At 52.0% G+C, this 27,181-nt stretch overlaps 6 protein-coding genes and 1 pseudogene across 6 annotated transcripts; 4 read left to right on the top strand and 3 right to left on the bottom strand.

Annotated features, from left to right (window-relative positions):
* Positions 1-3,006: 3,006 nt before the first annotated feature.
* SAPIO_CDS5285 (GTPase-activating protein) lies at positions 3,007-5,698 on the top strand (the record flags this gene model as incomplete). The annotated part of the gene is made up of 5 exons (XM_016787641.1): positions 3,007-3,124; positions 3,279-3,412; positions 3,533-3,781; positions 3,858-5,451; positions 5,538-5,698. The coding sequence occupies 5 exons, from the start codon at positions 3,007-3,009 to the stop codon at positions 5,696-5,698; spliced, it is 2,256 nt and encodes a 751-aa protein (XP_016642656.1).
* A 1,174-nt stretch (positions 5,699-6,872) lies between these two features.
* On the bottom strand, positions 6,873-9,645 carry SAPIO_CDS5284 (uncharacterized protein; the record flags this gene model as incomplete). The annotated part of the gene is made up of 5 exons (XM_016787640.1): positions 6,873-7,310; positions 7,426-7,817; positions 7,876-7,948; positions 8,013-8,679; positions 8,774-9,645. The coding sequence occupies 5 exons, from the start codon at positions 9,643-9,645 to the stop codon at positions 6,873-6,875; spliced, it is 2,442 nt and encodes an 813-aa protein (XP_016642655.1).
* A 1,971-nt stretch (positions 9,646-11,616) lies between these two features.
* Positions 11,617-12,862, bottom strand: SAPIO_CDS5283 (uncharacterized protein; the record flags this gene model as incomplete). The annotated part of the gene is made up of 2 exons (XM_016787639.1): positions 11,617-12,250; positions 12,321-12,862. 2 exons carry the CDS (start codon positions 12,860-12,862, stop codon positions 11,617-11,619), a joined length of 1,176 nt encoding a protein of 391 aa, XP_016642654.1.
* A 352-nt stretch (positions 12,863-13,214) lies between these two features.
* SAPIO_CDS5282 lies at positions 13,215-13,946 on the top strand (annotated as a pseudogene; the record flags this gene model as incomplete).
* A 533-nt stretch (positions 13,947-14,479) lies between these two features.
* SAPIO_CDS5281 (uncharacterized protein) lies at positions 14,480-15,572 on the bottom strand (the record flags this gene model as incomplete). The annotated part of the gene is made up of 4 exons (XM_016787638.1): positions 14,480-14,849; positions 14,934-15,242; positions 15,345-15,384; positions 15,464-15,572. 4 exons carry the CDS (start codon positions 15,570-15,572, stop codon positions 14,480-14,482), a joined length of 828 nt encoding a protein of 275 aa, XP_016642653.1.
* Positions 15,573-16,934: 1,362 nt separating this feature from the next.
* Positions 16,935-20,169, top strand: SAPIO_CDS5280 (mRNA 3'-end-processing protein RNA14; the record flags this gene model as incomplete). The annotated part of the gene is made up of 4 exons (XM_016787637.1): positions 16,935-17,624; positions 17,707-18,138; positions 18,218-19,229; positions 19,304-20,169. The coding sequence occupies 4 exons, from the start codon at positions 16,935-16,937 to the stop codon at positions 20,167-20,169; spliced, it is 3,000 nt and encodes a 999-aa protein (XP_016642652.1).
* Positions 20,170-23,677: 3,508 nt separating this feature from the next.
* Positions 23,678-27,138, top strand: SAPIO_CDS5279 (Piwi domain-containing protein; the record flags this gene model as incomplete). The annotated part of the gene is made up of 8 exons (XM_016787636.1): positions 23,678-23,923; positions 24,002-24,130; positions 24,196-24,323; positions 24,379-24,566; positions 24,640-24,788; positions 24,845-24,977; positions 25,069-25,484; positions 25,570-27,138. The coding sequence occupies 8 exons, from the start codon at positions 23,678-23,680 to the stop codon at positions 27,136-27,138; spliced, it is 2,958 nt and encodes a 985-aa protein (XP_016642651.1).
* Between the last annotated feature and the right edge of the window lie 43 nt (positions 27,139-27,181).

Below are 27,181 nucleotides of genomic sequence, written 5' to 3'. Positions count from 1 at the left end.
TGTTCTCGAGCTCTGGCTGGCGACGTTGGAGATGTTCTTTTGAAAGGAGCTCGATGTTGAGTCGAGGTTGAATAACATTGCAAGCAATCTCGATCGGAGCTGCTACAATGTCATCTAACATTTGATATCTTTGCTTGGGAATCTGACAGCTGGCGGAGGCAGCAGGGCCTGGCCTGGCCTTGCATCAACCAACCCGGGCTCCCATGTGGGATTACTAGGGTCCGGGAAGGTTCGGTCTCCCCAGCACGGCACCTTTGTCGCCACGAATTCTCCCCCATAGTCTTGGGTGTCGATCATTGCCCAAGGAAGACTGGCACCCCAGACTCAAGATGTTTCTTCAACAGCTTTTTTGACGGACAGAGCCAAGCAAGATTGTTCGCGAAACTCCCAATGGCTCAGCGACAAACGCAATCGGTTCGTCAAGGCGAGGTTCTGCGAGGCGAGGCAAGGCTTTCGGAGCCCGGGAGGGACCTATCAAACCTTTTTTTACGCGTTCTTCTCAGGACAGTTCCTTGCCACCCGATTCGTGGTCATACAAGTAAATTCATTCTGTGAAGATTTGGGGACAGGACGCTGCCCGCCTGAAATTGGAGCGATAATAGGACTTCGTAGTCAATCCATGGGATTGGGACCTTGCAACCTGTGAAAGTACGAAGTATCTTCGGATCCTGTGATCTGTACTTCGAAATGCAGCGCTCTGACTTCACAACTTCGTTATCAAACTCCACAATAATAATAACATTCGTTTGCGAGTATGAAAGGCAGCGCCAAGTCGTCGGCAAGCTGTACCGCCGGAAACAGTGTATCTAAACAAGACAAGACCTGCACTAGTGCTGCAGCGATGTCGTGTGGGCTTTGATGAAGCCGGGGCTCGATATCAATGGCTCTAACCGACCTTCGATATATAAGTGATAGTGTTAAGTTGTTGCGCGAAATGTCTCAGGGCTTGACTGAGTAAAATCGACGCTCCAAATTTTAATCAAGATCACAATCACATTCTGAAGGAGAGGGTGCATTTCGTCGTACCACAAGCAACGGATGAAGGTCACCCTTCAATACCATATCAAGTGTTACTACTTGTACTTCGTACTTGGGTGAAAAAAGCAATCATTGATGAATCTAGCAAGTATTTCGTACTTGGCACTCACACCGTCGAGGTTGTTCTTGCCCCTCACCCACGCGCGAAGTGGTGTAAGGTACGAAGTACTAGTACGTACTCACCAGCTTGTATTGCACTACCACCCACACCTTCCTCCACCACTCGTCCCCACCTCCGACACTAACCCCTGCCCCTGACGGCTGTCCCTTCCTCGTGCGCATTTCGACCTATCCCTATCCTGGATGCTGCCTGCTTGCCACCCCCCTCCCCCTGGGCTCTCCGCCTACCCGACAGGCCCAGCATTTGATGGATGATTGCACCTTCTTCATCTCCTCCTCGCAGGTGCCTTCCCCATCCATCCCACCTCATCTCGACTCTGCATCGATGAAATAGGAACGAAGCAATAGTGCATAGATAGTACGGTACATGGTACACTGTCTTCCCACTCCCGAGTACTTCGTACTTCGTGCAGTTCCTATGGAGGTCCAGGCGTCTCAATAACAAACATGCCTGGCCCAGTAGGTACTTCTCATGGACTACTCCATCAACTTTGCCTTGCCTTGCCTTGTCGACCCCTCTTTCTATCCATTATGAGAGGTGACTTGTGGTTTCCTCGTCTGTGGTTGTCACTTTACGACAAAGAAACAGAAAACGCAACCGAAATCCCGACATTTGAAGTTGTGGAATGAAATAATCCTCGGCATGCAAGGAAGTTGGGAAATGGAAACTGTGAGGCGCGGCCGTGAAAATATAAAAAAGAAAAGAAAATCGAGAGAGAATGAGACTACTTCGTACAAGAGCTTAAATACTACAAAAAATTGGTGACTACACAGGTAGGTCGGGCCGTATTTCTCCCCTCCGCGCCTGTTTCAGAAAGAGCACCGCCGACCTATGTCATCTGGTCCAGCCCCCCATTTCAACACTGTCCACCTCCCACTCCCACTGTTCTCTAGTCTCCTCTGAAATTTCCTACTTCGTAATTGCACCTTCACTCACTTCACCTTTGGCCTTCGCAACACTGATCATCGCGCTCCCCTCACTCCGCCTCAGCAACCACTCTCTGCCGAATTCCCCTCGCAATCTTCGACTCCGTTTCTTCCTTTCTCACCGCGCTATTCGATCTTTCATATTTACAGTCGCCATCTACATAGCCCTAGCTCGAAACCACGCGATTTCAGCGCATCCCTTGTTAAAGCCCCCGAGTCCCATTCTAGGCCTCTCGCACGTCCTTGGCTTGACCAGATCTTGTCAATACGAACTCATCCCCACCTTCAATTCCCGCTCGAACGAACTCGAAAACTCCCGCCGTAGCCGTCGCTGTTGCCTTTTCATCGCCGAAAACAAAATATTCGACTCTGTTTGCCGTCCTTGAGCGTTTTGTTGCCATTGCCGGTTTCTCACGTCCCTTTCCCCTTGTTTTGACGGAATTGGAGTCGCCCCTTTCCTGTCGCATAACCCGACCGACCGACCAACCACCATCGCCGATATCCTGAGGGTTTCGTCGTAGAGCCATCATCCTCTTTGGCTGTGTCTGCTTCGCGTTAACGTCGCCTCGTCTTAATTGTGCTCTGTATCACCATCTTGGGCATTCTCGACCATCCCGTCCTTAAGGACCCTGTTATGTCGAGATCGTGCGTCGAGCGTTCCGAATTATCGAGCTGCACCATACCTTAGGAGTTCGTGAGAACACTCGCGCTGTAGCCGCGACCATCTGCCTTCCAGTCAACCTCGGACTTCAAACCCCACGAGGGTCTTGGGCCCACGAAGCCTGATCCTCGATCCGACTCCCTCCTCCCGAGAAAGCACTGCCGAGTCCCCCTGGAATCATGTCTGTTATGCTTCAAACACCGTCAAGAGCTTCTACCGCCTCCTCTTCCTCCTTCCAACCGATATCGCGACAAAACACCATGTCTTCTTACGATGGCTCGCGGTCCGCCCGCCAGTCCAAGCGGTACTCTATGTCCGCGCTTTATCTCTCAATCGCAAACGATGGAGATCTCGAAATTGAGGACGATCTTGCTAAAGGTTTGTTTGCCCCAGCATTCCTGGCGATCCTGCCAGTAGTGTCAGGTCATCTGCCCATCTTGTGCGATGCCTGAATGGTCGGGACTGCTCGGGACGGGGTAACGTTCGTAGACTCGAAGAAAATCCCATGCTAATACGAACCTTCTCAATTTAGCTCAGAAGACGCTTCGAGAACTCAAATCCAAGATCTCTTCCCAATCCAAGAAGAACTTCGTCCTTGAAAAGGATGTTCGCTACTTGGACTCGCGCATCGCCCTGCTCATCCAGAACCGCATGGCCCTTGAGGAGGTTCGTGTCCTTCCTTCCCGTGCTCCTAATTACTAGTGATGCCGTCGCTTCGTTTCACGCGACATCATGCGCTGGCATACATAAGAGCTGAACTGTGCTAACCCCTTTGGCAATGTGTAGCAAAACGAAGTTGCCAGCCATCTTGAAGATGCCACCGATATCCAGGAAGGAGTATTTCCCAATGACGACAAGACTCAGAAATACGGCAACCTGATGTTCCTGCTCCAATCTGAGCCCAGACACATCGCTCACCTTTGCAGACTTGTCTCCATGGCTGAGATCGATTCACTCCTGCAGACTGTCATGTTCACAATTTATGGTAACCAATACGAGAGTCGAGAAGAGCATCTTCTCTTGACCATGTTCCAGGTTAGTACCACGCACAAGGCGGATACGTCACGCCTCATCTTGGCTTGTTGGCTGACCTTCCCTCTCACAAATTTAGTCTGTCTTGACGTACCAGTTTGACAACACACCCGAATACTCGTCGCTCCTGCGAGCCAATACCCCTGTTTCCCGTATGATGACGACGTATACAAGGCGTGGTCCCGGGCAGACCTTCCTCAAGTCTGTCCTTGCCGACAGGATCAACAGCCTTATCGAACTTAAGGACCTTGATCTCGAGATTAACCCTCTCAAGGTGTATGAGCGCATGGTGGAGCAGATTGAAGAGGACACTGGCAGCCTCCCCGCGTCGCTTCCTAAGGGTATCACGGCCGAGCAAGCTGCCGAGAATCCTCAGGTACAGGCAATCATCGAGCCGAGACTTACTATGCTGACCGAGATAGCGAATGGCTTCTTGACGACGATTATCGAGGGGCTTGAGGAGGCTCCATATGGCATTCGATGGATTTGCAAGCAGATTCGTAGCTTGACCAAGCGAAAGTACCCGGATGCCAATGACCAGGTTATCTGCACGCTTATCGGTGGCTTCTTCTTCCTGCGCTTCATCAACCCCGCCATCGTCACGCCCAAATCTTACATGTTGATTGACGGAATCCCGTCCGACCGCCCAAGACGCACCTTGACGCTTATCGCCAAAATGCTCCAGAACCTTGCAAATAAGCCGTCGTACGCCAAGGAGCCATACATGGCTAAGCTCCAACCCTTCATCCAATTGAACAAGGAGAGGGTTAACAAGTTCATGCTTGAGCTTTGCGAAGTTCAGGACTTCTACGAAAGCCTCGAAATGGACAACTATGTTGCCCTGTCTAAGAAGGATCTAGAATTGTCCATTACCCTGAACGAAATCTATGCCATGCATGGCCTTATCGAGAAGCACCACAGCGAGCTTTGCAGGGACCCGAACTCGCATCTCACCATCATCATGACCGAACTAGGACCTGCCCCCGCCCAAGTTCCTCGTAAGGAGAACAGGGCTATTACTCTACCCCTCTTTAGCCGTTGGGAGACTGCCATTGATGACTTGACAGCGGCCCTGGATATCACGCAGGAGGAGGTATATTTCATGGAAGCCAAGTCCATCTTCGTGCAGGTCATGCGATCAATCCCTCCCAACAGCAGTGTAGCCAGGCGACCTTTGAGGCTCGAAAGAATTGCCGATGCTGCCGCCACCAGCCGGAACGATGCTGTCATGGTGCGTAAGGGCATCCGTGCCATGGAGCTCCTGTCACAGTTGCAAGATCTTAGAGTTATCGACAAGGCCGACCAGTTTGCGACTCTGCGCGACGAGGTTGAGCAGGAGCTCCAACATCTTGGCTCCCTTAAGGAGGGTGTACTCATTGAGACGCAGAAGCTGCAAGAGGTCTACAAGACGATTCGCGACCACAACACCTATCTCGTCGGCCAGCTGGAGACATATAAGAGCTATCTCCACAACGTTCGATCGCAGAGTGAGGGCACGAGGAGAAAGCAGCAGAAGCATGCCGTGCTAGGTCCATATAAGTTTACCCATCAACAGTTAGAAAAGGAGGGTGTCATCCAACGCAGCAACGTTCCGGACAATAGGAGAGCCAACATCTACTTCAACTTTACGAGTCCACTCCCCGGGACCTTCGTCATCTCATTGCACTACAAGGGTATGCTACCGATTCCATTCTCGAGATGAACTCGAGGATTATGGTTTTCTTTTGCATTTTGCTAACGCTTTTTTTTTTTTCTCTAGGACGCAATCGTGGTTTGCTTGAACTAGATCTGAAGCTAGATGACTTGCTTGAGATGCAGAAAGATGGCCAAGATGACCTTGATCTTGAATACGTGCAGTTCAACGTACCCAAGGTTCTTGCGCTCCTGAACAAGCGATTCGCAAGAAAGAAAGGGTGGTAAAGACTGGACTACGACTTTGGGTCAATGAATTCTAATGTCATGGGTACAACAACGTGGAGTTTGGTGTTGATCTTATGTGGGCCGGTATCCGGATGGATGGAAGGCATCAATGGGGCCTGCAGCTTCTAGCCTTGTGTGTTTCCTTTTCATGTGTCTTTCTTCCACTTTGTCCTGTTGAACTTGATACCACTTCGATTTTTTGTCGTTCTTACATCCCCCATCCCTCCCTCGGGCAGCAAGCGACTTCTTTTCAAGCCCTTGATCTCTCGTTTCATTTCTGGACTTTTTCACAACTTACTGGCATATCCACCAACATCACTCGTTTTTCGAGTCGCTTGTTCTCGACGCTTCAGCCTATTTTCCCGCATTGCTTTCGCCACTGCTGCCAAATGATATTCGAACACTTCTTGTTTCTATCAACAGAAACGATGCCTCCTTGGCTCGCGACCCTTGATGGATGGGTAGTTTGATGTCCCATTTGTCCTTCATTAATCTTGATGGTCTCCCGCCGTCTGTCATTAATATCTTGTTGAGGTTTTCATTCTCGTTTGCATTTTTCTTCTTCTTTCTCTCGCTGTTATAACTTTCCCGAGCTATATATATACGCATATATACCCGGTCACTAATTTCTCTGTTGATGGACCTCATCGTTGCTTTACTTGCCTGCGGCTGTTGAAACCTGCGTCATGGGGGAATGTGGCGGAATATCTCTTTTGTTCTTCATCCGAGTTTATATCCATTCTTCTTGCGAGCGATGCTGTCTCGTCGAAGCGTTCGACCGGCTGGGCCGACGTCTCTTTTTGTGTTCTTTTTATTTTACTTTTCCGCTTCTATCTCTTTTTTTTTCCTTCCTTTTCTTCTTTGTTGTTTTGTCCGCGCGGTGACGGGTCTGCTACTGCAGCAACCCTCGGTTGATTTTTATTGTACCTTGATGGATGGGCTTGACGAATTGGAGATTTTTGGGGTTCGTGTTTTTGTTGGTTGACTTGAGATAGCTTCTTAGCGGCTGAATGACAATGAGGAATGCTCTAAATACTTGCGCTTGTGGTTCTACCTAACGTGAGATCTTTGCAAATGGGATGTGCCAACAAACTCCAAAGGGATAACACTAAATCTGTCTAATGAGGACAGCAGAAAGGAACTATTAGCTCTACTTAGAACGCGAGTAGGCATCTCATACCTTCTCCCCATCATCCTTCTTAGTTCCACGAATCCACCCCCACAGCCTCTTCTCCTCCGATTTTCCCATAGGTCCCTTCGGGAAGGAAGGCAAACTAGCCGAAGCCAGCGGTGTCGGCCATCTCCTCCTTGGCCCTCCCTCATCGTTCTCAACACCCACTCTCTCGCCCTCAATGACTCGATTCCTAGACACCAGCCAAGTTCCCCAGCTCCTCATCCAAACACGCGCACGACCGGTCCTATCCGCTGCTGACCGCCACCCAGTAAAAGCGCGAGCGCGCAGCCTCTCGAATGCCTTGTGGATGGCGTTGTTTACGGAGCGGCTTTGGAGGAGGATGAGGAGGAGGATGAAGGGGACGCAGACGCAGACCATTGTGGTTGAGAAGCGCCAGTCCGTTGCGGGGATGGTGAATTCTGTTATGCCGAAGACGGACTGCAATTTTGCCATCGTTAGCTTCGATATTTCTCTCCCTCTCTCTCTCTCTCTCTCTCTCTCTTTCTAGAAGTCTCTAAGAAGAGGATTGCCTGGGGGGAGTCGATGAGCTTACCGTGACAAAGGTCAAAGGAAGGAAAACCATTGAGCTCAGCGTCAGAATCCGAATATTATCACCCTGTTCAATAGCCCGCCTACTTTCCATAATCGAACTGCCACTAAACAGCTGCTCCCGAAGACTCTGGATCTCGCGGCGGGTTTCCTCATTCTTGAGATACACAGCCCACAAGTCAGCGAGCACGCGATCGAGGTCGGCGCGGAGGGAGGCCAAGCGGGAGAGGTAGTGCTGGCCAGAGGGGGAAGAGGGATCGGGATGGGCCCAGAGGGTGGGGTGGGTGCCGGACCAGAAGGCGGGGGTGAAGGTTTCATCGTAGGCGGTTAGCATGGATTTTATGCTTGTGTTTATGACGCCGAGGGACATGTAGGCCCAGAAGTAGCGGCGGATGTCTGCGTGAGATGCCTGTTAGCTTTTGCGGGCATGAAAGGGGAAATGGGGTTTGGGGACGGGACGTGCAGGTGAAGTGCTTGTCTTCGAAGAGGAGCTTGTCGCGGATCTTGTTGTCAAACATGAAGTTGATCTAGTTTGTTATACGTTAGATGTGTGAACAATGGAGGCTCTGGATTGGGGGTTTATTCGCTTACATCAGGTGTAACCAACTTGGTTATCTTCTCGTGCAAGATGCGATTCCTTCTCGTGGCATCCTGATACTCGACCACCAAAGCCTCCAGAAACGCATGCGGTCCGTTCAAAAGCGTCTTTCCCTCATCTTCACTCCGATCCGTATGTTCATCATCCGGGAAGGACTGAATATTAAGCAAATGCCACGGCGCAAACGTGTGAAACACATACCCCTCCCTAGGAGGCTTTCCCCTGCGTCTGCGGATGCGCGTCTGCGTCGGTTCACCTCCCAGAGAGAGGGCCAACACGGAGCTACACTCGGCAATGTCGATGTGGTCCTGGGATTTCTTATCCGCGGGGCGCTTGTCGAATTTTTCCCAGGGGGCGGGCTCGTGGTCTTGGCCCACTACGGTGTAGTATTTGAAGACGAAGAAGAAGCTGCGGTGGCGGATGTAAGGGTCTCTCATTGCGAGGGGATGTGTGCCGACTCCGACTCCGACTCCGGCTGGGGATGGGGTGGGTTGGGTGATGATGGGCTCGGGGGGAAAGGCGCGGTTCATGTAGGCGGTTGTTTTGTTTGCGTTGCCTTGGGAGGTGACGAGATGGGTGAGGAGTTCGTCCATGTCGAGGTATTTGGACATGGCGAAGTGGAGGGAGCCGAAGACGAGGGCCGTGGGCTCCTGGACGATTCTATGATTTTTTCGAAGTTAGGATCCTGAGGGAGGGCTAATAGAGCTGATGCGTAGGATTGGCTTGGCCCCTTGGGCGGTCGGATTGTACTCACGTTATTCTGCCCGTTGCGTCTCCCGTGGGATAGTTTATGTTCTTGATCTTATCCCAAACAGCAGCCGCATCTACCTGGTCCGGTGAGGGACATTCGTCCTCATCGTCACAAGAACACTCCCCATCCCCTTGCTGAGGGCTCGAACAGGGCTCCTCCGTTCCCTGAACTTGTCTCACAATGCAGTCGACGCCAACATCGTAGACCTCGCACGTCGAGTTACTATAGCTCTCGTTCTCATAGGCAGCAAAGTGTCTCAGCGACTGTGCCCACTCGATACTCGTGCCAGCCCGCTTCTTAATAAAGTCCTGCATCGCAACGGCGGTTCCATCCCTAAAATCCGTGTTGAAGAGATAATACAACAGATCCTTGTCCTCGAGATGCGCCGCGTCTAAAGTGCGGGTGACGCCCCTCACTTCCATCGTCGTCGTTGAGGAGCGTTGTCGTTGCTGTGGTTGCGCGGTCGAGGGCTGCTCGAGCAGCGGGAGAAAGTGGACGTCATCCTCGGAGCACTCATGGCCGCTGCCAGTGCTGAAGTTGGAATGAAGCGACGCGGGGATGTGTTTCGGCTCGGCGAAGAGCGTCCGTCTCTCGTTGGCGAGTTGTTGCTCGGCGGTCTGGCGGCGCGAGTGGCGGAGGGAGCCCGGAAGGCCGAACTCAGAACTCGTGAGGGTTGGGGTGTTGATGGGCCGGAGGGGAGGTGTGTTGAGAATGTCGGTTGCGGTGCGGGAGCTGGCGCGGTCGCGGCTGGTCGGCGCTTGGGGAGTTGGTTGTGGTGAATTGACGGAGTCGCGGACTAGTTGGAGGAGGAGTTCGTTTTGAGATTGGAGGGCTTTAAGGACTTCTTCGAGGCGAGGCTGGGGGGAGGAGGTCATGGTTCGTTCGTCTAAGAGAGGAGACACTTGATGAGGTTTACTGCTAAGTTCACAATTACTCATGTAAGTGATGGACACTTTCACATTGGTGAGTGAGGAGAGTATCAAGACAGGCTCTACAAAATGTGAGTATCGAAAGGACAAATGGTTAGAATTAAAAAATGAGGATCTCTAGATTTTGTATCATACGCATATTAACGCCGCATGACCTCTTCAAAGCTAAGGCTGCTGCTGCCTTGCAGAAGAAAGACTGGCTGGCTTGAGCCCGCTCTACAGCATTGGGTTGTTTTTCATCATTTGATCTTGTCAAGGAAATCTAGTGTCGGAGCCCACCGACGCTGTGTGAAAATCGCAGGGCTTATCGGGCGCCGATTCTTCCCGCGGGGAAGACGAGGAGACAGAGCCCAAACGTTTCCAGCTCACATCTATTTCTGGATCGAATCAAGTTTTCCGGGGACGTGGAAGTGGATCGGAATAAAGTGACGTAGTTCTAGAAGCCCAGCAGCGCCCAGCAGCGCCCACCACGAGGGCTGCAGGTGAGTTGTGACTGGGTTGCATGAACCCCGAGCTTCAGAAAAGCATCAATTGATCCATTCTCCCAAATCTGGCAAGTGAAATATGCTCCTTACCCCTCCACGCCCCCTCCTCCGCGTTTTCTACTCGGGGTATGGGAGCACGAGGGAGATGGGTGGGTTGGGTTGCAGATGATCGAGATGGGCTACTGGCCAATTCTCTGCCTACCGTATCCAGACACCGAAAAAGCGAGGCGAGCAAAACCGGGCTGAAAGGTGTGGGTGGGTCGGAGGAATAAACTAACAGCGACAATTGAGCAGCACTTTGACTGAGCACATGGTCCATCCATATCTCTGTTTGGGTTGATCTGAAGGGGGCTTGGAGCAGTTTGACTGCTGGTAGTCCCAGTTGGAAGCACAGCCCCTTTCCAATGTCGTTACCTTAGCACCTTGAGCTTATCCCGAAGGTGCTAAAGTAAACAGTCGGTTTCGCTGGGCGTCTTTGACAGCTCATGTCGGTAATCGCCTAGCCCCGAATCGCATCTTTGCCTTGTAATAGGTAAATTTTGGCTTTTGGAGGTCCAACTTGTATCTCATTCCAGGGACCCCTCCTCGGTAGAGCCCTCTGCTCCTCTCCATGACCTTGCCTGCCCAATCCTTAAGCCGAGGTGGGCACTGTCTGCCGACGATGCGCCTTTCGACGAAACCCTCACACCTGTTTTGATTGTAAACCGCGCGAAAGCGAGGTCATGGCGGGTTAAAGCTTTGGGCTATTTAGATAATACTGTGTTCCGCATTCACCTTTCTCTCGCTACTTCTCCTCTTCAAGTTACCTGCACGCCTTGTTCTATAGCAAGTAACTTGGCTTGCAACCCTTCTACGCTGTCCATTTAGATGAATTGGCCAGGGCGAACCGCGACTTAATCCTGAGTTTTGTGTGTACTTGTAGCCTCGGATGTTTTGTTGGCCGATTAATGGACTCAATCGACGCTTCCTAGTTGTACAATTGACAGACTGCTTGCTAGACCAACCGTCAGGCTTATATCTTGACGAGCTGCGGACTTACATACAGTACTCGGGCCAATCTTACCGTCGGAGTAGGGAACAATGCCTCTCGTGGGAATGTATCTGTCTTCCGCTATGTTACCGCCTTCACCGACGCCTCGACTGCTCCGAACCAAGAGCCGCCAAGTCGAAGGCCTGGGAGCCTCAACACCAGACCCCAACCCAAATCGCTAGGAAGGACTTAGTTCGTACAGACACCCTGAATACCTCAAATCAAAACTTTCTGTAGGCGTTATGTATTCCGAGGGGATCATTGAAGAGGCGGGTGTCCACTACAGGCCACCATTTCGTTAGGGTTCTGTCTCTTCTACATCCATGGCTGAGTGGTGAATTTCAATAGAGATTTCTAGGGTTGGAACCCCGCGATTGGGGTCTGTGGTAGACCGAGTTAGAACTAGTTCGCCAAGTATAAGTCATCATCCTCAATAAGGAAGGGGTTCATAGAGGTAGCCACAGTCTGGTGGCTTCCAGACGTAGCTCTCCCCTCGTGGCTCATGGAGGAAGTGACATTCTGGTCGGGCGAATGAGAAGCCAAAACTTGGTGGCTATTTTCCGGGTGTACTTCCCACGGCAGCGGATAGTCCAACTCCCATAACCCTTCAGTGTCATACACCCACGAACCCTGTTCCGTTAATAAAGGCACATCCGACTCCTCTGTCGCACTCCAGTAAAATGCTCCGTAACGGGCATCGACACGCCTACGGTGGCCAAACGGGATGGCGACAATCGTCCCATCTATCTTCCAAAGCGGCCGGCCATTATACCACTCACGCTTGTACGGTGGAATGTCCCTTAACCGGACTGGGTATGCTATCATCCCTTGGAACCTCCGAAAGCCCTGGACCAGAAACCGATATAAGGCATATCGAAGTGTCACACCGCCGTCGTTGACGCGTGGGATCACCCAGCAATCAACTTTGCAATCCTGGCTTTTGATATCATTCACGCTCATCGCCCTGAACTGTAGCAGGACTAGGTACTCGCCGTCAAAGCAAAATATCTGAGGGCAGGAGTACTTGTATGCGTAGCTACTTGGGCAGTAGCATTGGTGGTTAGAAACGGAGAAAGGCCTGTAGGGGAAAGGAAAGGAGGCCTTACCCCCTAAGCTCTCGTGAGAGGCTTTTCTGCGCACTCGATTCTAAATTGCCATCTTGCCACTGTCTGTTCCTGATCAGGTTTCTCTTCATTTCCCCGATCACGATATGGGTTCGAGTGCGACCCCTCGCGATGGAATACGCGACATCAACTACTTCATCCGCCTTAGCATCGGCCAAGGGTTTCTCGTGTGATGATTGCAGAACGGATGGAGCCTTAGTGAAGGCGCCGAGGACGACGTTAGAGACCTCGGTGTGAAACCAATTGACCATATCTTCCTCAGTACTGAATTTCCAAGTCCGATAGGTTGGAGGTGATGCCCGCTCGGTCAGCCGGATCTCGTCATCGGCGTAAAGAGGCAGGAGGGCTGGTTCGAAATCAGCTTGAACGGCTTGAGCGTATGGACCGTGCCTGGTTCGAACGGCGAGCTTTGTGATGGCCGGGAATTCCTTGGTCCATTTTTTGTCGGTTGTGGTGTCGTGACCGGTTCTCTCTACAGGGTTCGTCGGGTGAGAGGCAATGAGGTCTTCGACGGTATGTGACATTGTGAATCGGATGAGACATCAAGCGGCGTCTGTCAGAAATAGCGCACGGGGAGCGAAGGGAACCACCCCCATCTTCACAGGAGCGACGAATATGTATCTTGTCAGTTTGCGGGGATGCAGTGGCTGTCTGCCTGTTCTGCTTCGTTACACCAGACTCCGGCAGGCGTCCCAATCTGGATTATGTCAGAAATGAGAAGTCGATCCCCCATTGACGTAAATCCTCGCGCCTGTCTGTGCTTTCTCACGATCTTCGACTCTGACGTTAGGTGATGTAACGGCTAAAAACATGGGCGAGGAAGGGGATAAACTATTTCCAAGGGATATCAAGGTATATACTGACAATACAATTGGAATGCGACTATCGACTAATATTGTCTTGCAGTTCCGCCTTCGTGGTAGCGTCGTGAGCGCGACTGCCCACCTTCCCCGGCAAAGACAATCTCAAAGGACCAATGTTTTGCGCTTAGTCATCCAACGCACCTTCATCAGCGCACTCATTGTCCAAGTTACATCTTGGTTGCCCCAGCCGATTCAGAATATTGTCAAAAGCCTGTGGCCGGGACCATTCCTCCCTGATTGCGTCATCCTCAAGATCCGGAAGCCTGAGCCGGAATGGGAGGACGAATGGCACAATGAGAGGCGCATGTACAAGAAACTCGAGGATCTACAGGGGAGCTTCATTCCGATACTCTACGGCGAAGCTGATTACGGAGGGCAACCGGCCCTGGTCCTCTCGTATATCCACGGCCTACCTCTTTTTGAAGTGACTGATCTGACGGTTTCAGAGGTGCGGCGTAAACTCAAGGAAGCTTTCCTGCCTCTTCAACAGCACGGTGTCTACCAGGATGATCCGACGATGGCGAACCTTATCTTGGTGGACGGGGAAAGACTTGTGACCGTTGATCTGGAGCGTGTGTACGAACCTACGAACCCAGAAAAGATCGGCTATTTAACGAAGGATTCGATACATCACATTCTCCATTACTTCTCCTCTGGGCCTGTGCCCCCTGGGTCGTCCTCTGAGTCCGACTCTGAGTCACTCCCGGCCAGAGAATACGATGAGATGTCTGACGTGGAGGATTAGTGGCATGCAGGCAAGAAAGTTTCAAGATTTGAATGCATCTGGAGTTCCTTCGTGATACCCCCCCTGTATTAAACTGCCTATGGAACCAGTCCTTTAGCCTTGAATGTCATTTTTGGCCTGCGCCAATACAATAACTGATTGCGAAACACCGTAGGCGGGCAGATAGCCAGACGGTAAAGAGGTATCAAGAAGGAAAGAATGCCCAGAAAACAAAATCTCGTGAACAAAAAGGATGCTTTAGAACCCTTACTTCTTGCTTGATTAGATGCAACTGGCCGCCCGTCCTTTCCCCTGCCCTCCTGCCTCCCACCAATTAACCGAAGCCATCTCTATCTGGTCCCTCCGTTTTTGTTTGTGCATTGCAAACAAGACCTTATCCGCACAAACCACCTTTCCGTACGCCGTTTGCCCTGGTGAAGTACCGCTCATGTGGTAGACTCAGCCGAAACTTTGCGCGAGGGGGCCCGAAAGGGCCCATGATTACATGCTGGAATAAATCAAAACTACCCCTCGATGGGGTGGTTGATAGCCCTCTAGTGCGACATGACGACTTCAGCAGTCTTCGCGCCGTTCGCCTTCCCGCCGTCATCCACCTCCATGGCGTCCTCGTCCATGGCGTCTCCTTCGCCCTCCTCTTCCTCGCCCTCCTCATCCTCGTCACTCTCGCCCTCGATGTCGACACTGCCGTCGTCCGACAGCTCGTCCTCGTCATCCTTAACCTCGGCTTCGGCCTCGTTATCGGCATCGGCCATATTAGAGTCGCCGCCGGCGTCTTCACCGTTGGCTTCGACTTCTGCCTCATCCTCATCTGCTTCCTCGGCGCCGTATTCCTCCTCGTCGGCGACAAGATCAGCCTCGGGTTGTTCAGGAGGGAACTCAGCGGGAGCAGAGGCTTCGGAATCCCTATAGAAAACTTTTGGTTAGATTACTGTCCAAAGATTTTGCACCCAACACGCGAGAAACCGTATTTTGTAAAATGGAACGTACCACTTGATGGCGAATCGCGTCACCCTAGGCTTCTCGGCTAGGATGTTGCGACGAACCCGCTCGATGATGGGCTTCGCGGGAGGGTCAGCGCTCAACTCCTCCGAGTCGTATTCGTTGTTGACATAGTAGCCAACTCGGACGAACTCGCGGCCGTCGTAGGCGCAGGTAAGGAGAATCACGGTAACACCGAGGATGTCGGAATCGGGAATACGCTTAGTATCGGGGGGGTCCGCCTCGAAGGGAAACTTGCTCACGCCGACAGGGATAGGGCCGACGAGGAGCGAGTCGAGTTCTTGGTCGTACTGGTCACTTGGGAGGTGTTAGAGCCATGGCTGCGAGAGTGCAGGACGGAGGTGGTCGCCAAAATATTGTGAACTGAAACGTCACGTCGAATGGCAGTAGAGGACTTACGAGGTAGCAGAACCGACATAGGTTAATTTCCATTCGAGATCTATGAGGGAAGATGTTAGTAAACAGAAGCGTCGAGCTGCAAGACCTGGCGGTGTGAATGAAGTAAATAATGCGCATACCTTTCTCGAGGGGCTCGAGGCACTCAAAGGTAATCTCAAATTCATATTTATCGGTGAATTTGGCGGGATTGTTCAAGACATCCACTCCGAGAAGCGTCACAACAGACATCTTGACTCAGGTTATCCTTCGATGGTCTCAGACGGTCAAATGTGCTGGTGTAAAATCGTGTTGTAAGGGAGACGGCGCGGGGTAGCTGGTGATGCAGGCAAAGAATATCAAGGTGCAGAAAATAGTGGGTTTTCTAAACTTGACTAGAAGAAACCCGAGAGCAAGAGCTGGCTGAGGTCGACGATAAGGTTGAAAGAGCTAGCGGGAGGGAATGGAGGACGTTTCGAGGAGATGAGAGGTCCGAGAGAAGGAAGGCGCTTGCCTAATGATGATGGCTGGTGGGCTGGGCTGGCTGACCACACATGTACTTGCAGAGTGGTATCAAATGATTTTGATAACAAGACACAGTCAACAACTTGACGCGACCTTTGCGTGCAAATTCGCGTGGCGGAAAGGGGATTGATGCCCTGCGCTGCACGCACTTTAGACGCGTTAAGCACCACACGTCAAACTTGCTTTGGGCAAGGGAGCAAGGGACAAATTTGGCGCCACAAATGGCGGGGTTGGGCCGATGTGGCGTCAACTTAGCCAGAACTAGAGTACGAAGTACATTGTCTAACAGACAAACTTCCAATATTAGCCGAAGATTCTCCATTCAGCTTGCGCCAGTGCCTCTCTTTTGTCCCAGCGGCTCCACCTGTGCAATCTCACCGCTTTTGGAGCGAGGAACATTCTGCCGCTTTGCCAGCCTCACGTCTTGCATCAATCTCCCATCTCCAGTCGATCGTGGTCATTTTTTCGTCGCCCTCCAAAAGAAGCTTCCTTACTCCAGCCCACAGGCCTCCAAATCATCTCAGCATTACTCCGTTTCAACCCTCTGCCAATTTCTGTTCTTGCGCGATTGCAATTTGTTTTATTTTCTACATTTATGCGACACCATTCTTCCTCTCCAACACAGCTCTAGTCTCCCGACGGTTTAAATATCCACAGCTCCACTCCCTGGTCGACCAACTGCGACTGGCCGCCTTTGAACAATTCCCCATCCCCTCAAAGGCTCTCGAGCTCTTTGTCTTCCCGGGGAAATCTAGAGATACGGATTCTTCGCCATCTCCAACCCTTGAAACTACGGCTGTTGGCGACTAGGATTTTTGCGGTCTCTGTGTCTGAACCTGGGCTTGGCGTGTCCCTTCAAGAGGCAGCATCTCTAGACCAAGGTAAGTATCATCAGTATTCCTGATGGATGAAATAAATGTACTTTTGCGAAGGGTTTCACGTTCTCACCATATCATATGTCTATTAAAACAGATACCCTTCTATTCCTGACACTCGACGATTGCAACAACTCGACGGTGACGCTTATGCTCGATCTTTGACATCGTCCCCCATTTCCCTTACTGCCGACCCGGTCCGGCTGGCGCGATAATGTCCGCGGATGAAGTGAATGACAAGACGCCCTACGGAGGCGAAGGCGTGTCTTGGGAAGAGGATGGTCTGGAGGGCGAGGGACCTGATGACTATCAGCCCGACATTCCACTTAGCGACGAGCAAACTCAAGATCCTAGTTTGACCGGTGCCAACCCTTCAACTGATTATGGTGACAATGGCGAAGATTTCGGTGACGATGGCGCCGAGTATGACCCGGAGGCCATTAGTGCTCCGCCAGTGCCGGAACCCAAGCCTGCCAAGCCCCAGACCACCGGCGGCTTCATAATCCAAGAAGACTCTGATGAGGAAGAGGAAGAGCAAGGCAGCGCTGCAACTGCGGCTAACGTTCCCGCTGCCATCTCGGGAGGAGCGGCGAGTGCCCCCACCGAGGCTGTCCCTTCTCAGGACCAAGCGGTACCATCTGCGTCTCGCGTTCAAGATCTCCAGGTGACCAATGGATCCGCTGCTTCCCATGCAACAGGCAACCCTCTGCTCCACCCACAGGTGGCCGCCCTATCGGGTCAGGACACCGTAAATCGCGCTGCCGTTTTGGAGGATCGAGTCAAAGCCGATCCCCGCGGAGATATGGATGCATGGCTGGGACTAATCGAGGAGTATCGTCGTCGTAATAGCCTAGATGAGCTGCGCTCGGCCTATGGGCGGTTCCTCGAGATTTTCCCCCAATCGGTGAGTTTCTTAGCGTCGATTGACCCGCTGGCGGAAGATAGCTGGAACCCTCTCCGTACTAACCTTCATTGATCGACTCTAGGCTGAGGCCTGGGCTTCTTGGGTAGAATTGGAGCTCGGTCTGAACAATTTCGTCGAAGCCGAACGTCTTTTCGGTCGCTGTCTCATGCTCGCCCCCAACGTTCGACTCTGGACTGTTTACCTGAACTACATCCGTCGACGGAACGATCTCAACAATGATCCGGATGGCCGTGCTCGAAAGGTTGTAACTCAGGCTTATGAATTTGTCATTGACACTATTGGTGTTGATAAGGATTCGGCTCAGATATGGCAAGATTATATCCAATTCATCCGAAGCGGCCCCGGACAAATTGGCGGAGGAAACTGGCAAGATCAGCAAAAGATGGACCAGCTTCGAAAGGCTTATCAACGGGCTATATGTGTTCCCACTTCTGCTGTGAACAATCTGTGGAAGGAGTATGATCAGTTTGAGATGGGCCTGAACAAGATGACTGTAAGTCAAGTCCAAGGAAGCCTGGTTTTTCCCATTAACCTAAGGGCTTAAGCGCTAACATTGATTTTACTTTTCACAGGGTCGTAAATTCATCCAAGAGCGCTCACCCTCTTACATGTCAGCTAAGAGTGCCAACATTGCTCTTGATAACATTACTCGAAACCTTAACCGGACCACCTATCCTAGGCTACCTCCCGCCCCAGGCTTTGAGGGTGATGTTGAATTCCTTGATCAGGTTGAGATCTGGAAGAAGTGGATTGCTTGGGAGAAAGAGGATCCCCTCGTTCTCGAAGCGGATGAGCCCGCGACTTTCAAGCAGCGAATCCTACATTGTTATCGCCAAGCCCTCATGGCGCTTCGCTTCGTGCCCGAGATGTGGGTCGACGCTGCTGAGTGGTGCTTCCGGAATCAAATCGCCCAGAACAATCAGGACACAGGTCTCGAATTCCTCACCCAAGGGATTGCAGCGAACCCCGAGAGCGTGCTCCTTGCGTTGAAGCACGCCGACAGGATCGAATCGACCCATGTCGGAGGTGAGAGCGACGATGCGAAGCGAGAGTTTGCCACCGCTGTCGGACAACCCTACAACAAGGTTCTCGATAGACTCTACGATATGTGCAAAGATCTCAAAGAGAAGGAGCAGGCAGACGTCGCCCGGGTTGAGCGAATGTTTGCCGCCAACCCTTCAAACGCCGCAGAGAGCTACGACGATGAGGATGAATATGACGCGCCCAAGAATAACGCAGAGAAGGAGAACCGACTCAAGGCTATTAAGCAAGGCTACGCAGCTCGCGCCGACCTTCTTTCCAAGACTATATCCCATGTCTGGATCGCTTTGGCTCGTGCCATGCGCCGGATCCAGGGCAAGGGTGGTGTTGGTGTCGGCGGCCTTCGACAGGTTTTCGTCGAGGCTCGCAAACGCGGAAAGCTCACCAGCGATGTGTATGTGGCAGTGGCTCTCATGGAATCGGTAGTTTACAGAGATCCCGTCGGCGCCAAGATCTTTGAGCGCGGCATGACGCTGTTCCCCGAAGACGAGAATTATCTCTTGGAATACCTCAAGTACCTGCACTCCAAGGACGATACTACGAGTAAGTTTCGGCCCGTTCTTCTTGCTTCCAAGACTCATGCACGTTTGTTGCAATGCTGACCCGTCTTTTCATAGACGCGCGAGTAGTTTTCGAAACCTGTGTCAACCGCCTCACGCAAAAGCCGGAAACTGTGTCGAGGGCAAAGCCTCTCTATGCCTATTTCCACAAATATGAATCCCAGTTCGGAGAGCTCGCTCAAATATCCAAGCTCGAGGCGCGTATGGCCGAACTCTTCCCCGATGATCCAAAGCTGGCCAACTTCTCCCAGCGATACTCGACGCCCAAGTTCGACCCGATCATGGCACGGATCATTGTCTCGCCCGCCGCCCAGCTGCGACCCAAGATGGTCATGCCTTCCATCGAGCAACCCCCTTCCGCACGCCGGACACAGAGCCCCGTGCCGCCCATCCACGGATCCCCTCGTCCTCAATACATCCGGGCCACCGCGTCGCCCAAACGGCCATTCGCGGGAGATGAGTACGAGGATCTTAACCGCCCCCGGAAACTGGCGCGAGGCGAATCGCCTCTCAAGGGGGCCGCAGGCCGCCGCCTCGACCAGCAGCGTCGCGATCGGAGCTCTGCGTTGCACCGAGAGTTGACTTTCTTCCTGAATATCCTCCCTCCTGCCTCTACGTACGATTCGGCGAGATTCAACCCGGTATCGATGACGAAGCTCCTTCAAACGACGGTGATTCCAGATTTTGCAACGTGGAAGGCTTCTCAGGACCGGCAAGGCGGACCCACGCGACACACTGCTGCCGGTTACCCGCCTTACCAGCGGTCTCAAAGCCCGTATACAGGGGGGGCGGGGCGACCAGGACATATCGCTGCCGCCTTTCCGCCACAGCGGCCAAGCTCGCGAGGCTACGAGCACTCGTACAGTGCGCCACCGACCAACTACGGTCAGCCGCAGCAGCAGTATGGCGGCTACCGGTATTAAACCGTGACAGCCAAACTTTGGCCGAGTGCCATTCACACTCTAGCCGAGCACAGTCTCATCTCGATTGCCTTGGATGCGTGTATCGGGTAGGAATTACGTGTGAGGGCATGGATTTGTCCCCAGTACACTACACCGTCTGGCTTCATTAGGCCGGGCCATTCGAAGCAACCTTACAGCAGAAAAATCCTCAGGACTTTCGCTGGCCAGGGCTTTGTATCTTCTCTCTTCATTTCCCCCCGTTCCTTTGTATTCTCTTTCTTTCTTCTCGAGGGAGGAATGGCGTTACTCAGAGTCATCGTTTCTTTTTTCCCATCAACATAGAGTTGTAACTCGTCACTTTTTCACTGTGGTTTTTTTTTTTTCGTCTTTTCTTCTTCTTCTTCTCTTTTCCCTTTTAGGGGTGGCCGAGTTGGAGAATATTCGGAGGATCTTCTGGAGGCTGGTCGCGTTGTACATCGTTTCAGTTCAGGTTGGCATCTTGGTAGGCAATCAAAAAAGGATCTTGGTTCCATCAAGGGTTTCCTTTCCATTCAAACATGATGGACTTTAGGTGACAATAGACCCTTTTGAGTGTCTCCATTGATTGTTTTTTCTCCTTCCCTCTTCACCTTTTGTTACTGTCGATTTTAACAGACTGGTTTATTCTTCCTTCATCAGTGACGGTTTCATTTTCCTGTTGGCCTTGTTTGAGCTGAGGTCCTAATGTCTGTGTCGCTTGACTCCCATACTCTCCCCAGATGCGCCAAGAGGGACCCCATCAGCCAACTTTGCCAACCATCGACGAGATGATAGAAATCAAATCATTCCAGTTTCCACCCCACTGGTGATGCCCTACTACATATGAAGCCAGCCCGCCCACTTCAGCCCACATTTGGCAGTTCTCCTCTTCCCAAACGCAGGAGCAAACTCGGTGGCGCAGAATCCCATAACTCTGGCAATCTGTCCAAACTGCATCCTCCCGATGTGGAGACTGGAAGCAAACGGCCATGAGCCAATCTGCAGCCACACCAAAGGACCTTCCAACCTTGTCATGCCAAACGCTAGCCATCAAATGTCATAGGAAACAGGTCTGATTCAGTCCGGGGATTTCTGGTTCGGTGAGTAGTTTACGGCCGCCGCCTTGGAAGGCGCCTCCCCTCAACCCCTGGCGACGAGCGGTGATGAAACTGAGACCATCTTCCAGATACGGGCCAATCCGCTGTCAGTATGCAGCTTTCCGGACAGCGTCAATTGACTTCTTAGCGTCCGAATTTTCGGAGAGTGTTGGTCCCTGCAGTCCACGCAGGTCCGGATTCGACTCTCCGCTGGCCCACCCAACGTCGAAACAGCACGACCAGCCACCACCATGGTAAAGGATTGATGGGATGATCCCAAATTTGTCCTTCCCGCCCGGAAGTCAGCTTTTCGTCTTTCTTTTGTTCCTGGGACATTGGCGGATCCAAATGGATCTTATCTAGGCTCAGGATAGTAACAAGGCCATTTCCAACCAATATCTCTGTCCTATCCTGCTGCAATGACGGAGTCTGACCTGTTTCCTGTGATTTCCGGCAGGTTCAAGTCCCATCTTCCACATCTGGTGAGCCCATTACTTCCTGATGCCCTTGGTAGTCCCTCTGCCATGACAGATAAGAGTCCCCCAATGCAGAAGCCACATCCATGAGAACATTCACATCCTAACTCCCTGTTAACAGCTGCTCTTATGAGGCAGTTAGCTCAATGACTGTGTTGGCTGTTCCTTACATTCAGTCATTCTCTCTTGGCTTGTGATATCTCCCATCCTGATTCACCCCCCCTGGTCGCCTTCCACCTTCGCAATCAACTAACACATCCTCAGCCCTTTCCATCTGCGATCATCACCACATGCTTCAACCACGGTTCCATAACCAAATCTAGCAATAGCACCTACCCAGATCAGTTCTTCTCATGGAACAACATGGTTTCATGATTCATGAGAGCATTAATGGAGCTTGTGATTTGATTCTTTCTAGCTCCTGGCACAGATCAGCCAGCCCAAATCCTCAACTATATAAAGAACCGTTTCCTCCCTCCAAACCCAAACTTGAACTCTTCCCCAAACACATCACAAACCCATCTCCCCGTCTCCCTCAAACCTTTCTGGTCCAAACAAAGCCCTCTCAAGCACCTTCAATCATACCCAACTCGATCTGACAACACCATATTGCATCTGACAACGCTCTCTCGGGAGCCATATCGATCTCTTGACACCCGGCTTCTCTCTGTCACCGACCTCATCGGGGTCCATTACCACCGACATCCGAGAGCTGCAATTGTGCAGGTAAGTCTAGTAGATCCCTGACAGAGGAAGCATTGAGTTCCATGTGTCTGGACTGGAATCTTGTCGACACATACCCTGTTCGCCCAAGCACACTTCCTTCCTGCCTTCCAATCCCACCGGTCCGCACATTGCAGCCCCAAAGCCATTGTTCTATCCCTCTCCCGATATATTTTTGAGGTTTGTCGAGGGACGGTGGTTGCCACCTTCCACCGCAAAGAGTCGGTGTGGGCCTCGTCCCGTCTCGCTTTCCCCCAAGTTTTCCAGCCTCTCCCAAGTGGGCTCCTCCCTGGTTTTGTTTTGTCTTCCCACACACGCGCTCTCTTCAAGTTCTCCTCTCCCCATCTCCTCGTCTTCTTCTCTCTCTCTCTCTCACCTCTTCATCCCCATCCCCATCACCCTCATCCCTCTTCTCTTCTTCAAACACCTTCAATCATCAGACACAAACGATCGAAGGCCCCTCTTTTGCAAACCCTATCCCTTATTTTCGCAGACTTTATCCCGGTTATTTCCTCGCTGAGTCCTCTACGGCCTCCTAATAACGCTTTCGCCGATAGCTTAGCGCTCAGGGCGAAAACCTTTCGACCGTTCTCTGCAGGAAGGCTTGGCAAGGTCGCTCTCTTGGGAGATCTCGTATGTTCCCTTTTCCCTTACCACTCGCAATCTATAGATAGCTCTTCGTCGTAGTCTCCTTAGTTTGCCACTTCGTCGCTAACATTTTTCTTATTCTCCAGCTTCCTTCACAATCGACGGCATTACGTCCGACACTCAGTGTCCAGCAATAGCATTCGCCAGCAAACAGAAACTGGTCATCGTCTCGTTTGGTAAGTGACAATTTCCTTGTTGTTTTCTGTTTTCCGCCCTTATCACGCGCCTCTTCGCCCTGAATGGCGATGGCGCCTTCCTCTCAGCAGTGCTTCCTTCCCACCACCTTTTCTAGGTGTGCCCAACAACTATTTAAGGCGAGAACTTCTCTCAACTCTGAGGCCTTCTCTTCTTCTCTTCTTCCTCTCCTTCGCTTCTCTGTATCCCATCATTTATCCTAGCTTCCCTCTCTACCTTCCCCCAGTTCACTCTAGAGGCGTCGCGCTCTCATCTCTCATCGCTTTTGACAGTATTCTTGCAGGAATAAACTCAAAATTCTAACGCTGTGACCCAGCAGACACAATTACCGATACCACTTTATCCTTCTTTTCATTTTGACTTCAGGCAAGGATGAGTCCCGTAAGCCCTAGTCGCTCCGGCGGCTCTCAATCTGGAGGTTCTCCTCCTCACCGATCTCCGTCGCGGGGACAGTCCCCTTCTCGCTCCCGAGCTGGTTCTACTTCGGGATCAACCTCGGGCGAGAAACCCCAGAATCCCTTTGGCCCTGGTTTGGGATTTGATCCGGCCAAACCTGAGCAGGCCCCTAAAGAGAGGAGGAATACCCGTGTTGACTTGCCCCCCGAGGCATACATGAAGGTAATGATCCCCCGTCTTCATCCCTCCAATGTGCCGTGAAACCGGTAATATCCAGTGGGCAACTAACATATTCCCTAGAGTCCTATTGATGGCCGCTTTGCCAAGCGTCCTGGATTCAACACTCGAGGCAAGCCCGCCAAGGTTGATATCAACCAGTTCGCTGTTACCGCGTTCCGGCAGCCAATGCCCAAGGTATATCAATATGATGTAAGTATATGAGAAATTCACATTCTTCATGACCGTTCTGCGCTTTCGTCCTGACAAGATAACAGATCACCATCTCACCAGTTCCCAAGCTTGAGTTGGCCCTTATCAAGAAACTGTGGCATCATGAGAAAGTGCAGAGGGAGCTCACGAAGAAGCCCGCCAAGTGGCTCTACGACGGAAACAAGCTTGCCTGGTGAGTTCTACGCCAGAGGTACATATGGAAGAGAAGTGATGCTAACCTTTGCAAGGTCCACCGTGTTGATTGATCGTGGTGAGATGCGACTACACATTGACCTGGACGAGGGTCGCCCTAACAACAGGGGGACCAATAAATTCTACTTCATCATGAAGAAGACGACTACCATCCAGATGAGTGCCCTTAATGCCTACCTTTCGGGGAGGGTCGCTTGGGACAATACGGTCCTTGAGTGTATGAGTAAGTGTTTTCTCTGCCTTCTCTGCAATTATTTTGAAATACGTCAATAACCGAATCTGACCTCGTCACCTAGACTTCTTGGACCATCTCATCCGCCAGTGGCCGTCTGAGAACTTGATTTCCATCAAGCGTAACTTTTACCGCGAGAGCGACAAACGTTTCCCCCTCTCTGGTTATAACGAGGTTGCGATGGGCGCCTACGCGTCGATCCGTCTCTGCCAGGTAAGCATCGGAAACCGCATACCCAGTCGCCTCAGCACTAACTTTTTGTTTAATAGTCCATTGCGACTGGAGGAACCGGACTCGGCATCAACGTCGACGTTGCGAACACAGCCATGTGGGCAGGTGGTCAAACGTTGCTGGAGCTCGTCAACGCTTATCTCCCCATGGTTGACAAGTCTTACAGAAATCGTAAGTACCGAGACCAAAACCAAACCAATCCCCTCCTTTTCTAATGACATATTCCATTTGCCTCAATATTCTAACAAATGGTTTGTTGCAGTGTCTCCTATCGGCCAGGCTAAGGCTCTGCGTCCGACGCAGACGTCTGTAAGGGGCGAGATTAAGCCCTCGTCCGCGTTCTTGAACCTCAAACGCTTCCACAAGTTGAAGTTTACCATGATCCACCAGGAGAGGAAGGCCGGGCAACGGCAGGGAGAAGGCAAGCAGCACACGCTGTTCCGCTTTGTCTATGATTCCAAGTTTGGCACTGAGGGAGCCACGGCCCAGACCGTCACTTTTGAGGTTCACGGACGCAGGGTTACCGTCGCCGATTACTTCAAGGAGAAGTACAACTGCCCCCTCAGGTTCCCAGGTTTCCCTATCATTGAAACCACCAAGAAGGGTTGCTATGTGCCTATCGAACTTTGTTACATCCTGCCGATGCAGCGTTTCCCTTTCAAGCTAGACGGCACGGATGTAAGTAATACCCCTCCTAATGGCGTTCATGCATAACTGGAAAAGACGAAGCCCAATATCAGATGCTAACTGCGGGGAAAAACAGACCGCCAAGATGATCAAGATTGCTGTCACTCGACCCCCTGCGCGCCGGAACAACATTATGGATCGATTTTCCAGCCTCGATTACTCGCGAGACCCATATCTTAAGGAATTCGGCCTAAAAGTCGATTCCAACTTCACGAGGACTGATGCCTGTATCCTGCCGCCTCCCACCATCCAGTTTGGCAGCGGCAAGCACAATCCTGGCTTGGCTGGCCGTTGGGACCTTCGCGGCAAGAAATTTTTCGTTGCCAACAAACGGGCCCTTCGCGCCTGGGGCTTCATTAGCTTTGACAAGCGAATTACGGGTCCTGTAGTGCAAGCCTTCGCTCGGACGTTCAAGCAGACGTACAAGAATCATGGCGGAAACATTACCGGCGAGCCCATGTTTTGGGATGAGTCGCAGTCGCCCAACTGTGCCGAGGCCCTCAAGAAGGCCCATGACGCACTTGTCAACAAATTCAAGGCGGCTCCCGACCTTATTTTCTGCATTTTGCGAAAGGATGGAGAGGACCTTTATGTTCGCTTGAAGAAGTCGGCCGATTGTCGCCTTGCGGTTCTTACACAGATGCTAATTTCCGACCATGTGAACAAGAATAACCCCCAGTACCACAGCAATGTGTGTATGAAAGTTAATGCCAAGCTTGGCGGTGCCACCAGCCGAGTATATAACTCGCTGCCTAGCCCGCCCTTCTTCAAGGTGCCGACGATGGTCATCGGAGTCGATGTCTCCCACTCATCCCCAGGAATTGACGCCCCTTCCATGGCCTCCATGGTCATGTCGATTGACGACAATGCCTGCCGCTATGCCGCCGGCGTTCAAACCAACGGACATAGAGTGGAGATGCTCACACGCCAGAACATTGAGGGCTTCTTCAAGACTTTGATTCCCGAGGTCCAGAAGGAGGTAAAGCAGCGACCGCAGCACCTTTACTATTTCCGCGATGGAGTCTCGGAGGGCCAGTTCGCCCAAGTAATCGAGTACGAGGTTCAGGCGATGAAGGAATTGCTCGGAAACAGGGGAGTTCACCCCAAGTTCACGGTCATCGTCGCTACGAAGCGCCATCATATTCGGTTCTTCCCAGCCGACTCACAGCGTGACAAGAACAACAACCCAGTTCCTGGAACCCTCGTCGAGCGCGACGTTACTCACCCGTTCCATTGGGACTTTTACCTCTGCTCTCATGTCGCCATCCAGGGAACTGCGCGTCCTGTTCATTACCACGTCATTCTCGATGAGGCTAACTGCAAGCCCGACGAGTTGCAGCGGATGATTTACGAGCAGTGCTACACGTACGCCCGTTCGACGACCTCGGTGTCGTTGCATCCGGCCGTGTACTACGCCCACTTGGCTAGTAGCCGAGCGCGTGCTCACGAGCGGATTCCGACTAGCTCGGGTCCCCGAACCGGCCCCGACGCTGTGAAGGAGGCGATCAGGTCTATGGCGCAGGGCGACACGCCTTGGAACCCACCCCGCGGCACCGATGCTGCCCCGCTCCTCGGCATGGGCTCTGGCGACGACGCTCACAAGGAGAACAAGTCTTACTTCCCTGGTACTATGTGGTACATCTAGGCTCTTGTTCGAGCGACCGACGGTGTTCTTCTTGGTGGTGTTG

This window comes from Scedosporium apiospermum (assembly GCF_000732125.1).
Source record: "Scedosporium apiospermum strain IHEM 14462 chromosome Unknown SEQ_SAPIO_0098, whole genome shotgun sequence".
In the NCBI taxonomy this organism is placed as follows: domain Eukaryota; kingdom Fungi; phylum Ascomycota; class Sordariomycetes; order Microascales; family Microascaceae; genus Scedosporium; species Scedosporium apiospermum.
The sequence above is the reverse complement of the archived record's forward strand: the minus strand, read 5'-3'. Positions and strand labels throughout refer to the sequence as shown.